At 47.1% G+C, this 14,400-nt stretch overlaps 1 protein-coding gene across 1 annotated transcript in view; it reads right to left on the minus strand.

Annotated features, from left to right (window-relative positions):
• The window catches only part of UPB1 (beta-ureidopropionase 1), a 31,196-nt gene that overhangs the window by 12,243 nt on the left and 4,553 nt on the right, over positions 1 to 14,400 (minus strand). The window contains 4 exon segments of the mRNA XM_047698511.1: positions 57 to 218; positions 3,216 to 3,310; positions 10,681 to 10,768; positions 12,440 to 12,611. Coding sequence (XP_047554467.1) covers positions 57 to 218; positions 3,216 to 3,310; positions 10,681 to 10,768; positions 12,440 to 12,611 — 517 coding nt within the window.

Here is a 14,400-nt window from a genome sequence, read left to right on the forward strand (position 1 = left end):
GCAGGAGCAGACAGAACAGCCAGTAAGCTGAGCGGGTTTTCTTCGGGCCAGCTCACCTCATTGAAGTCACCCACTCTGGGGATGTGGTTTTTCCTGGTCTTTCCCAGGACTGCTCCAGAATTGGAGATCACCACAGCTGTGTTCCACAAAACGTCCCCGTGCTCTCTGTCTCGTTCCAGGATGGGAGATACCACCACCATGTCATGCTTCTTTGCCAGCTGGAAAGACAAGGAATGCTGCAGAGTCATTGTTTTAAGTGGAATGTCATCATTTTTTTTAAACTGAAGAATTAGATGATCCTACTAAATAATTCGACTTGGTTCAGAGCTACGGATCATCTATGTTTGCTCTTTGGAAGACTGAACGCCAGCGTTGTCCTGAGGCCCAAGCTGAGCTAAGTAAAAATAACTGCTGTCCTTGGGTCCTTGGTGGAAATGTCAAATGGTACAGTGGCTGTGGAAAATAGTATGGCAGTTTCTCAAAAAATTAAAAATACAACTACCATAGGATCTAGAAGTCCTGCTTCTAGGTATATATCTGAAAGAGTATCTTGGAGAAGTATCTGCACACCAATGATCACCACAGTCCTCTCCATAAGAGCCAAAGAGTAGAAGCAACCCACAAATCTGCAGATGGATAAATGGATAAATAAATGTGGCATATCTGGGGTGTCTGGCTGGCTCAGCTGGTAGAGCAGGTGACTCTTGATCTTGGGGTCTCTGCACATGTTGGGTGCAGAGATTACTTAAAATCTTTGAAAAAAATAGAAGGAGGGGTACCTGGGTGGCTGAGTGGGTTAAGCGTCTGCCTTTGGCTCAAGCTGTGGTCCCAAAGATTGAGCCCCACATCGGGCTCCCTGCTCCGTGGGTAGCCTGCATCCCCCTTTCCCCCTGCTGCTCCCCCTGCTTGTGCTCTTCCTCCCTCTCTCTCTCCATGTGTGTTAAATAAACAAATAAAAATCTTTAAAAAAAAATAAATAAAAGGAAAATCTTTTTAAAATGTGGTATATCCATACAATGGAATATTATTCAGCTTTAAAAAGGAAGGAAAGCTTGTCATCACATGGATGACATGGGATTAACATGACACGGATAAGCCTTGAAGGCCTTATGTTACACGAAATAAGCTAGACACAAAAAGACAAATACTGAATGAGTCCATTTATGTGAGGGATCTAAAGTAGTCAAAGTCATAGAGACAGGAAGTAGGATATGGTTGCCAGTAGCTGGGGGTGAACAGAGGGTTGTTTAATGGGTACAGAGTTTCAGAGTTACAAGATGAAAAAGTTCTGGAGATCTGTTTTCTAATAATGTGAATGTACTTAACACCCTGAACAATATACTTATAAATGGCTGAGATGGTAAATTGCATGTGCTGTTTACCACTATTTAAAAAACTAATAATATTTATCATACTTTTCATTATAACAACCAAGCCAAACCACACTCTTTGATGGTGAATTTCTTTTCTCTCAAATAAGAACATTAAGGACCTGGTGCCAATCAGGCTGAGCAGCCCCAGATGGTTGTCTGTCCTCACCTCTAACTAGCCTGTCACCATCTCTGGCCTTAATGATGGAAAAAGGCACAAGGTAGAAGGTGATTCTCCAAGCCATGTAAGGGCATCCATGGGTCCTGGTCCCCCGTCGATGCAGACAGGTGTCTTCCTGCACCAGTTCTCATCCCTACTCCACCTTTCCTCTTCTTCCAGCCCTGGTTCCAGTGTGTCATCTACAGTCACCACTTAAACCAGTCCCCTCTCTTTTATCCACAGCACAGAATCCACATCTGGTAGATGACAGATTTTTTCTGATAGCGTGAAAACACTGATGTTTGGAATCATGACTCAGTTTTGATAGAATCACTATGATTATAGTTCTGCTCCAAAAAATCCCCTAAAAATACATATAAAATCTGAAATGGGACGTGGAGAAGTAAAAAAAAAAAAAAAAAGCTTTGTTAAGAATAAAGATAAGTTATAGGGGGCGCCTGGGTGGCTCAGTGGGTTAAAGCCTCTGCCTTCGGCTCAGGTTATGATCTCAGGGTCCTGGGATCGAGCCCCGCATTGGGCTCTCTGCTCGGCGGGGAGCCTGCTTCCCCCTCTCTCTCTCTGCCTGCCTCTCTGACCACTTGTAATCTCTGCCTGTCAAATAAATAAATAAAATCTTAAAAAAAGAACAAGGAGAAGTTATTGATCATAATCTCTTTATTGTTATGGACCGGGTTTGTGTGTGTAGGAACTGCTTCGTGAGGATATAATTCACATGGTATAAAATTCATCCTTTTACTTGAATTTTTATTTTTTTAAGATTTTGTTTATTTATTTGACAGACAGAGATCACAAGTAGGCAGAGAGGCAGGTAGAGAGAGAGAGGGGGAAGCAGTCTCCCCGCCGAGCAGACAGCCTGATGCGGGGGTTCAATCCCAGGACCCCGGGATCATGACCTGAGCCGAAGGCAGAGGCTTTAACCCACTGAGCCACCCAGGCGCCCCCAAATTAATCCTTTTAAAATGTGCTGTTCAGGTCACTGCTGATGAGTGAGGAGGAAAAAAAAAATAAGTGTGCTGTTGGGTGGCTTTCAGGACATCCACGGAGTTGTGCAACCACCACCACAATCTAATTTTAGAACATTTTCATCACCCCCAAATGGAAACCCCATACCCATTAGCAGTCACTCCCTGTCCCTCTCCCTGTCCAGCCCCTAGCAACCATGTCTTTCTGCCTCTATTCATTTGCCTACTCTGGATGTTTCATCTCAGTGCGGTCATACAACATCATAAGGTTTTCACAAAGAAAAATGAAGACTGATCTCTGTACTGATGAGACAGGCCACACAGAGAAGCTTACGTAATGCAGGCAAACAGCATGGGAAGCAGCGGAGGTCTGGACAAGGAATCAACCTCATCCCTGGTCCCTGAGGGCCACCTCTGCAGCTTGCCGAATGCAGAACCTACCACGGGAGGTCACCCCTCCCTGGGCTGCAGCTCCCTCACCTGAAAATGCCAGGAAGGGCCCTCTTGGCTCTGAAATCCCCCGATTTTAAGTGAAAGGACACTAAAAAAAGGGCAGCAAACAGTCTTATCTAATCTCATCAGGCAAAACCACCACCAAATGGGTGCATTTTCCGTGAAGGGCCACACCCAGTAGCTGTGGTCGTGCTCTGTGACCTGACGTGTTTGGCAGCTGCTGTCAGAACAGAGCAGTTAATGCCCTACCTTCTGACAGAATCTCGTGGTGGGTCCATCCTCTGCCGACTCTGCAAATTCTGTCCAAGGAAGCCTCTCTCTCGTGCAGAAGGCAAAGGGCATAGCTGTGAAGAGGAGAAAGTCAGAATCACATTCAGTGCTCATGGCTTCTGAGGGGGCGCTCCTCAGCCCAGCAGCTGAGGGTCTTCACAAGATAACAAGGCTCCTGAGGGTCTCAGCCTGGTTTCCAAGATCTGTGTCCATCAATGTGGGTGCCAGGCAGACCCTAACCTTCTAGGCTTCATAGCAAAACAAAGGGCTGGGCCAAATTTCTTTACTCCAGGCTTAAAAACAATTGAATTGAGAGAAAAAAAAAAAAAACAACCATTTAGTGACTTGAACAGATATGTTCATAATCATTTCATAGCAGCACTATTCACAAAAGCTGAAAGATGGAAGTAACACAAGTGTCCATTGGTGGATGAATGGATAAACCAAATGTAGTTTGTATCCATATAATGGAATGTTATTCAGCCTGAAAAAGCAGGAACTTCTGACACATGCTATAATATGAGTGAGGCTCAAAGACATTACACTAAGTGAAACATTAGTCATAAAAGGACAAATGCTATAGGATTCCACTGATAGGGGGTACTTAGGATAGCCAGATTCATAGAGACAGAAATTAGAATGGTGGTTGCCAGGGGCTGGGTGGGGAAGGACAGAGTTTCAGCAAGGGAAGAGGAAAAAATTCTGGAGGTGGACGACACGAGGGTTGCACAACAGTGTGAATATGGTCAGTGCCACTGAAATGAACAAAAATGACTAAAATGGTAGAGTTGATCTTAGGTATATTTTACTCTAGATCCCAAACTGCTGGCTACTCTGTGGGTTGGTAGAACCACAGCCAAGATTTCCTGGGGAAAGTCTGAGGGCCACTGAGGATGGCACAGGTGACTCTGGGCACGTCACCATAGAATGTTCCTCCTCATGGGCCTAGAGAAGCTTCTTCAGGAACAAGAAAAGCCACTCACTTAATGAACTCCCATAAGAAATCTGGGAACCTCCGGATGATGGACTGAATGTTCCCCGAGGATAAATGTGTGACTAGATGCCATCAGGAGGCTAATTAAATAAGAAATTTCATTAAATTCATAAACTGATTTTTGTGTGTTTTTTATTTTTCAAGCAGCAGGTACCGACGTATGTAGTAACAGTTCACAGAATGCTACACATACCAGGTTCAAAATGATGCTCGCCTTTGTAGGAGAGGGTGGCGGCTCCCATGGGGGTGGGTACAGGGATTTCTGGCCACCTGAGTTCTATCGTTCCCCAGCCTCAGCCACACTCTTTAGTGTCCGCCAGTCTGATGGTGTGAACTGGGAGAGCACCATGATTAAGTAGGCACTTCCCTTGTAGGGGAGCACCTTGCCACATGGTCACTGGCCTTTCTGGGTTCATCCTCCAGGCAGTCTTGTGCATAATCACCTTTGCCCATTTTCTAATGGGCTGCTTGTCTTTGTCTTCTTGCTTTGGAGCACTGAATTCTTTGTTTGGACTGATTCCGTATATTCTTTAAACCTTCCTCCTTCCAATTACCCAAATCCATTGTTTTTTTTGTTTTGTTTTGTTTTGTTTTGTTTTCCAGGGAGATTAGCCTAATGGAAGTTTCCAGATGCTTGCTATAGTTCACATCGCTCTGAATGGACTAACCTGCAGGGAGGATATTCAGGAAGCAGTACGATGTGAACGGCAAGTGCCTTCAGTGGTCATGGCACAAGGGGGATGGCCTGTTTGGGGTGACTAATTATAGTCAACCTTTCCCAAAAGTGGGCTATGGGCCCAGTATAGGCACCTGGTCCCCATATCCTTGTGAAGTAGGGGAGACACTCATTTCACAGAGAAGGAAGAGAAAGAAGCATCATCAGTGTTCCAATTCCTTTCAGTCGTAGGATGGCTGGTCCTAGGACGGTGCCTGAAGAGGCTACCAATGGCACCATCACCATCTTGGCCCCCTGGGCTCTGCCAGCAACAGCCCCAGGGGTCTCGGCTCAGGCTCAAGACTCCCCAGGCTTGCCTTCAGCAAAGAGGGATAAACTATTTTAAGGAAGCCAACAAAAAAGCTGTTACTGACAAAAAAGATCCTTAATGACCATTTATTCTCTGCTTTCAGCACATTAGGAGAGACTCAAATACCCCAAGAGAATAAAACCTCCCTTTCTGACTTCATTGCAGGTTGCTAAGCTCTCCAAATTTCTCCATTTCCATTTTAATGGCTTCTTTTCCTGTTTACACAACCTCTGTAAACAAACTTTCCAAAGAGGAATGTGGAATGGAGGTTGGGGGGAGGCTAGCTACAAAGTCCAACTACAACTTTCAGATTAGAGGGGAAGAGGACTCCTTATTTTTTTTTTTTTTTAAGATTTTATTTATTTGACACAGAAAGACACAGAGAGAGAGGGAACACAAGCAGGGGGAGTGGGAGAGGGAGAAACAGGCTTCCCGCTGAACAGGGAGCCCAATGTGGGCCTCGATCCCAGGACCCCAGGATCATGACCCGAGCCGAAGGCAGACGCTTAACGACTGAGCCACCCAGGTGCCCAAGAGGACTCCTTATTTATTGAACCAACACTCTATGAGTCAGGCTCTAAATTTAGGCCTGGCCCTGCCCTCAGGAGCTGCCAGCCTAGATGGGGGGAACTGAATTATAACCTCGTGTGGCTGCACAATTTCACGCAGTGCTCAATTCTATGCTGGGTAGTTCCCAGGGTCCCCCAAAGAAGGGGGTGTCTGTGCTAGGCCTTGATGGATGAGTAGGAGTTTGTCCAGATGAGTCCAGATCCAAGGAAGTGAAGAAGTTGGTTAAAACATCCAGTAAACATTTTGTCTGTCAGTAGCAGCGACTGTTCATTAAAGATAAAACATTTAAAGATAAAACTGAGCCTGCGTGCCTCAGTCAGTCAAGCGTCTGACTTTTGATTTTTGGCTCAGGTCACTATCTCAGGGTTGTGGGATCACACCCTATATTGGGCTTGTTGCTCAGTGGGGAGCTGGCTTGAGATTCTCTATCTCCCTCCACCCCTCCCACCCCTTGTGCTCTCTCTCTCTTTCTAAAACAAACAAATAAATCTTTTTTTTTTTTAAAGAAAAAAGATAAAACAGGGATGGGGGAATGGATAAACAAACTGTAGTCTAGCCATACAGTGGAATATTATGCAGCCATTAAAAAGGAGGGCATTTTTTTTTTTTTAATTTTTTTATTTGACAGAGATCACAAGTAGGCAGAGGGGCAGGCAGAGAGAGGGAGGGAAGCAGGCTCCCCACTGAGCAGTCCCTTCAGGGCTCAATCCCAGGACCTTGAGATCATGACCTGAGCTGAAGGCAGAGGCTTTAACCCACTGAGCCACCTGGCACTCCAAGAAGGGCATATTTTTAAAAAAGATTTAATTTATTTATTTGACAGAGAGAGACACAATGAGAGAGAGAACAGAAGCAAGGGGAGCGGGAGAGGGAGAAGCAGGCTTCCCCACCAAGCAGGGAGCCAATGCGGGGCTCAATCCCAGGACCCTGGGATCATGACTTGAGCTGAAAGCAGCCGCTTAATGACTGAGCCACTCAGGCGCCCCAGGAAGGGCATTCTGACACATGCCACAACATGGACAGACCTTGAAAACATCATTCTAAAGTGAAATAAGCCAGTCACAAAAGGACAAATACTATATGATTCAACTTATGTGAGGTCCCTAGAGTAATCAAATTCATAGAGACAGAAGGTAGAACAGAGGTTATCAGAGGTGCGGGATGGAAGGGTATTATTAAATGAGTACAGAGTTTTTGTTGGAGGTGTTGAAAAAGTTTGGGTATAGATAATGGTGATAGTTACACTCTGTGAATGCATTTAATGTCACTGAATTGTACCCTTGCCAATGATTAAAGTGACGAATATTATGTTTTATGTATTTTACCACGATTAAATATTTTTCATGTTAAAAACAGTGGTGATAATTAGAATGGGAAAAATAAACTAACACCATGCAGACAATGGCCTCACAGAGTTTTATGGTCTAATGGAAGAGGCAGACAAATCAAAGTGTCACCCAAATGAGTGAAGGTATAAGTAACCCAGGAACGTGGAAAACGAGATGAACTTCTGGGCACAGATTTTTTGATGCATACCTTTGCTCTTTTCTTGTTCACCATACCAAATGACAGTAAAGGGATTTTTTATGCAAAGGTACAAACCCATGAGGATGAAGCACTGAGAAAAGAGCGAGAGCAACAAAACACAGGAAGTTAGAGAGCCAAAGGATGAGGGTAGATATTGTGATAGATCCAGAAATTCAGGCTCCCAGAAGTAGAGGAAGCCAGGGAACACCCCCCTCTCCATCATATTCCCTTGCAAAATTTCAGAGTCAGAGGTACCATGAGGCTCTGAAGGTGGCGGCGGGGGTAGGGAGGGGGTGGCGAACAAAAACTGGGTCAAAAGTCTGCTTAAGAAGCAGTCAGGGGATTGGCTGGGTGGCTTAGTTGGTTAAGCATCTGCCTTCGGCTCAGGTCATGATCCCAGGGTCCTGGGATCAAGTCCCTCATCGGGCTCCTTGCTCAGCAGCGAGCCTGCTTCTCCCTTTACTTTCCTACTCTCCCTGCTTGTGAACTCTCTTTCCCTGTCAAATAAATAAATAAATCTTATAAAAGAAAAAAAGAGCAGTCGGAAGCCTAGATCCCTCCTCCACTGCACAAGGCTGCATGAGTCCCTCCCACCCCTAGAAGAAGGCTAGGGGCTCATTCTCTAGAAGTGCTTAAACAGAAGGCCTCTGGCCTTGGGGAAGCCAGGACAGATAAAGACGAGTAGAGTGCCAAAACTAGAGGGATTCAGGAAACACTGGCACACTGGACCCCTATCCTCCTTCTCTTCTTGGCAGGAGGTAAGAAGAATCTTCTCTACGGACTCTGACTAGCCTGAAAAGGATGACCCAAAGACACTACTGTGAAGGGTTAGCTAACAAACAGCTAAACCAAGTCATCCTCTCATGAAACTCAGTGGGAAGGAGCTGTTCCCACCAACTCAGAGCTTGCAATCAGCTTTTCGACCCCCAATTCTTAAAATATAAGCAGCTGGGGGGGAAAAGACCAACATGGAGTAAGTAGGAAACATGCAAGGAGGAAAAAAAAAATGCTACCTAACATCCTCAGAGACAAGAGAAAGTATTGTGATTATACAATAAGAACAGGATGTCATAAAACAGGAACTTTCAGACTAAAAGAACTCTTGTAAATTCAAAATATGACAGCAGAAACAAAAGACTGAATAAAAGGCTGAATGGCAAATTAAGGTAAAATCTACCAGAAAACTGAGCAAAAAGACAAAGATGAAAAATAGGAGGAAATACTTCAGAAAATTAGGGATCTAGTCCAGGGTTCTAACATCCTAATAGAAGGAGTATCAGGAAGAGATGGAAGAAAAAAGAGGGGAGAAAATCACTAATGAACAGTAGATCTGAAGGACCCAGATTTCTAGCCTGGAGGAAGCCACTGAGTTCCTAGAATAATGGATGAAAATAGATATACACATATTATGTACTGTCTCCCCATTCCCCACAAGAAGCACCCTAAGGGCAGAGGTGTGTGTCTTTTGGCTTGCTGCTGTATGTCAAATACCTATGATGGTACCCAGCATGCAGCAGATGCTTAATAAATATTTCCTGACTTAATGAAAAAAAATAAAATAGATACACACCATGGCATATCATTACGAAACTTTAAAACATTGGAGAAAATCCTACAACCTTCTATAGAAAAATAAACAGATCATATGCAATGGGTCATCAGTCAAAATGTCTTTAGACTAGTCATCGACACCCAAAGCCAGAAGACGATGGATTAATGTGTTCAAACTTCCAAAGGAAAATTATTTCTAACCTAGAATTCAATACCCAACCAAACTATCAAGCTAGAGGTAGGAGGAACCTATTTTCAGAGATGCAAAGTCTCGGAAAGGTTACCTCCTATGTGTTCTTTCTCAGAAACCTAGTCAACCCAAAAGAGGGAGAAAGGCAAGAAAGAGGAAGATGTGGGATAGGAGAAACACAAGAGCAAGATAAGGGAACTCCCCAGCATGACAGTGAAGGGAAATCCCAGGAAGACAGCCATGCAGCCAGCAGAGGGGGCAACTAATTCAGACTAGAGTAGTCAGAAGGCTCTGGGGACATAGTCTTCAAGGAGATGGAACCAGGTAGAGAGTATGGAGGAAACAGGTGATGGGGATTAAGAAGCACATTTGTCATGATGAGCAGCAGGAGATGTATGGAACTGCTGAATCATGATATCCTATACCTGAAGTGAACATAACACTGTATGTTAACTGGAATTAAAATAAAAACTTAAAATAAAACTTAAAAAAAAAAAAAGGAGATGAAACCAGCAGACAGCTTCACGTATCTAAACCTCTCCAAAGGATTTAAGAAGCTGGAAGTTTGGGGTAGAATTGGGGGTAAGTGTGCAGAAAACAAAGCAAATTCTGGGGAAAACAGAAGGTGATTCAGGAAAAGAAATCTAAGTTTGCAAAATGGCTTGGCAGAGAATGGACGGAAGATAGGAAGGGTATGTATGAAAAGAGTGGGCAGAGGAGGCAAGGGACTCATGCCGTCTTCTTCCATAGCAGGAAGTTAACAGATGGTACGAAACTGAAAAATCAGGAAGCAGCAACACAAAGGTAGATTCCCAAAGAACCAGCTGAGAGTAGAAGCGGTTGCCTGTGGGGAAGAGGACAGCTAGTTTTTGGTAACAGACCTTGTAGACCATTTGACTCCCAACCATGAGCATGTGTAACTTTGATAAAAATAAAAGAAAGGTATATGGTACCAGGGGTACGTTACAGGGAGATAATTTTAGATAGGGAGGTGGGCTCTGAGCTTCTGTGTCAAGGTTGGACAGGGTCTAAAAGGCAAGGGGGGAGGGGAGGGAAAGGGGGGTGAAGGCCAGGCAGGCAGAGGGAGCAGTTGTTTCAGCGGCCTGAGGGTGCTGTAGGGGTGTGAAGGATCAGGGAGGTCAGGGCAGAGCCCAGCCGAGGTGAGGCCACAGAGGTGGGGGAAGGAACAGACTAAGCAGTACAAGAGTTGAGATTTGCAAAGATCTTTTCTAGAAGGCATGAAGAGTGCGTTAGAAGGGGCCAAAGTGGACAGCGCAGGGAGACCAGCTGGAAGCAATTACAGAAGCCAAGGTGAGAGCTGATGGTGCCTTGGGCCAGGGCAGTGGTATGATGGTGGGCAGGAACAAGTGAATGAGTTCAGGACAATTTGTGAGGAAGAACCGGCAGGACCACACAACAGACTAGGGTGCACAGAGGCCAGGATTCCTGGCTTTCCAGTGCTGTTGACTAAAGAATCTTTCTACAGATTAGAGAAGAGATTTTTTAAAAATCGAGCAGTCTTCTTGGTAACACGAAGATTACACTATTGTCTGCAGGCAGCAGAGAAAGCACCCGGGAGACACTTACTCCAGGCTTCCTGGAAACAGATGATATTCACCCCACACACTGCGGCCACCTCTACAATGGCTTCGATGCATCTGTGAAGGGCGGCGACCTGGCAATTCAAAGAGCAAGGATTAGAACCTATTCTCTTCTGTTGGTTGAGACCAGTTTCAGAACTCCTCCCCAGGGATGTGAAACTAACCCCGACCTAGGCAGCTGCAAGGGGATGAGGAGGGTGTGTGTGTGTTCTGTGATAGCCTACTCCCATCAATCCCAAATCTGCAGTGAAAGGTGGAGGTGCCTGGGTGATTCAGTCATTTATATCTGACTCTTGTTTCTGGCTCTGGTCGTGATTTCAGATTTGTAGGATCCAGGCCCGTGTCAGGCTCTGCATTTGGTGGAGTCAGCTTGAGATTCTCTCTCCCTCTGCCCACCCCCCCTCCATGCTCTAAATAAACAATAATAATAATTAATAAACAAAAGGTGGAGGTGCAGAGGTTCTCGGGTCCCACGCACTCCACGCTGCCTTTCAGAGCCTCAGTTTGTCCACCTGGAGAATGGGGAGAACACCATCTGCCCCAAGGGGCTGCTCAGAGGACTGCAGAAGAAGCTTATCTGCTATTTACCACAAGAGGTGCCCACGCCCAGGGCACACCTTAGTCATCCCCTGGGCTAACTTCTTCTTTTGCCTCAGGACATAGTCCACTGTCTACCATCCTGCCCTCATGGCTTCTGGCGTGACTTGTCCTGACACTTCAATTTTCCTGGGTGTCTCTTATCACTGAATGAATGGATCCCATTTTCCAGATGTGACCTCCTTCAGGAATATACCTCCCCACTCCACCCAGCCTTTCCTGGATGGGTTATTCCTGTCAAGGGTTGCACACCGAAGCTCTGTGGAGATCTGCTAGGTGCTGACAGTGTGCGGAGTGTTCTTCTGGGTGCTATGGGGAGTGAGAACACTGTCCCTGCCCCTGACAGTCTGGGATGGTTGAAGAAACATATTCACAGTCAATTAATCCAGAGACAAAAAGGGATCTTGAACCAGAAATATTTTAATCCAACAAAAGCAGAAGGACCAAAGTGAAAGACGACGCAGAACCTGAACTGAAATCCAACTGACCTTTTCTCAAGAACCCCTAGGAGTTCAGAGGCATGCTGTATCCCCAGGAAACCTCTGCAGACAAAGTCTTAGAAGTCTGAGCAGCTGGAGGAATGCTGGGAAGAAGTGTAGCCAATAAGACACCTGTGTCTGTGACACCCTATTTCTTTAGGGACATCCCAGAATGCCATCACATTTATATTAACCATAAGGTCATAAGGAAATGTGTCTCATATTCCCGCTACCCTGAGGCACCATCAGCTGACAGACATCTGGGTTTGGTGAGTCCCCACCCTCAGGATCACGGAAGGACAGATGGGTCCTGACCGGTATGCACTGGCAGGTACCCTTCTGGCAAAAGACTAAGAGGCAAAGTTCCAGAGAGAACATGAGCCAGACGAAGGGCGCCCTCCCAGTGGATGAACGGAACTTCAGATGCATCACAGGAGGGGACATGGAGGGGAAGGTGGAAACAGCAGTGAGGAGTGAGAGGCTCGATCGAGAGGAACCAGAGATGTGGGCTACAGGGAAGGGGGGTTAGCCAGGGCAGAAGCATCTAGGTGACGACTCGTGGTGCCTCCAGATCCGTAGTGAGTGGCCACCCAGGGACTGTGGACGTATTCAAAACACACAGCAGGCCAACAGCCCCGTTTATGTATTTATGGTCAAAAGAGGCTGCACCTGTCTTGCCACGGGGGCATCTGCAGGCAGGGGAGTTCTGTTTTGAATGAGTCCCACACGCACAGTCCGAGGCGGCCTCAGCTGCTCCTCCGCGGCCTCAAAGGCATATCCCTGCAGCTCAAAGTCTCCTTCAGAGGCGGCTTCCAAAGCCCTGCTGGGCAGATCGAGCTTCCTAAATGGGCAGGAAAGGTGGGAAACGATTTGCATGAGGTCTGCTGAATTGAAACCGCCCCTCCATGCCCCACCCCCCCATCACCTCTGGGGGGCAATCTGGAAAGGAGGTGCACAGAGCAACCCAGTGCCAGGGCCCACTCGTGGGAAGCTGCAGCAGGGGCCAGGAGGGGGAGGGCTCTGCCTGGTGGAGAAGGGACACTACACTGAGTGTGGACTTCACCAGGGAGGCGCCGCAGTCAGGCCTGGCAAAGCTGGGGAGCAGGGAGGCGGGGGCTGCAGGGTGATGGGTCAAGAGGTTGATGTTCCGGAGCTGTTGACCTCAGGGTGGAGATTAAAGTCTCAGCAGTCAGCACAGAAGAGAGGCAATGGATTTCCAAAAATGTTTGTGGACTAGAATCAGAGGGCTCCCTGAGCCTGGCGGGTGGGACAGGCTGTGATAAGGCAGAGCCTTTGCTGAGAACTGAGCTTAGGAGATGGCTGGGTGGAGGGGCCGGGACTGATTGCATGGTGGGGGTGGGTTCCTGTGACCCTTCACTGCTAAGGGTTACAGGTCTCTGGTGAGCCCCACCCCCCATCCTGCGGCTGCTCCCACCAGGGGCAGTCCCATGCCCCATACTGGGGGGTGGGGGCCTGCTGGGACCCAGGCATCCAGACCAAAGACGCAGGCACTCATCCTAGTTTATGGTTTATTGACAAAGGCAAATGGATTATTTATAAAACGTTCTGCCTAAGTGACCACTGGCCAAATAGCAAACACCTCCTGATGCTGGTTGGATGCCCAGTGCTCAAGAGAAACCTGCAGGTGCACGGGACATGGCCTCTGGCCAGGAAGGCCTTACCATCTAGGGGCAAGATGGTTATGAAATACTCAGGGAACACATCAAAAAATAACCTGACAGCCATTATCTAATAATAATATTTCTCTCCTACTTTAAATCAATTTCTTAAAGACGTTTCTTTCAAAATCACAGCCCTGTCAGCCCAAGCCCCCTGTCGCCACCCCCTGCCAGGCGGTTTCCATGTGACGGCCCTGACAGCTCCAAGTTGGGTTCCGCCCCTGACAATCAGCTTGCTTTTCAAATAGACAGGGTTCCGTTCACTTCAGCAGGTTAGAAATAGCAGCAGTGCCCACACCGCACCTCCCCTTGCCTTGACTGCCTCAGACACAGTCCTGCCTTCAAGCAGAGGGCTCCCCTGCCACAGACCTAAGTCCCAGGACAAGTCACCATGGAGGACAGGAGAAAAAGGAGAAGGGCTCTGTGTGTCCATCTCCCCTTGGACCCTTGGGCGGGGGGAAGCAGGACCATCCTTTCAGAGACATCTTGGCAAGCCTGTCCTCCATCTTGGTCTCATCCCAGGAAGAGAGCAGATGGAAGAGATCTTGTCTCATCCTTGCAAGCCCACCTCTAGCCGTCACCTGGATGGACAGAGGTCCCTCAGCCTCTGGCCGTCTTTTCTTATCCAATACCCATAGCTGTTGGCGCTCCCCATCTATCCACCACCATAAGCCCCATTATTCTGAGATGTGCAGCCTCTCTGCCTTGTCACTATGCTGAGTGCTGCCTCCATCCCTCCCCCACCCAGCTCCCTGAGGACACTCATCCTCCTAGGCTTCAGGTGGCACAGGCCAGGCCACTCCATGTCACACAGAGTGAGCTACCCACGGGGTGTTTAGTCACCTCCACCTTCCTGTTATCCAAGTAGTCTGTCACCATGTCCTGGCCCATTTAGTCTTGGAGAACCCAAAAGACCCTCGAGCCCCATTCCATGAACAAGTGTTGTGCCCA

Source organism: Lutra lutra, chromosome 12, assembly GCF_902655055.1.
Source record: "Lutra lutra chromosome 12, mLutLut1.2, whole genome shotgun sequence".
Lineage (NCBI taxonomy): Eukaryota > Metazoa > Chordata > Mammalia > Carnivora > Mustelidae > Lutra > Lutra lutra.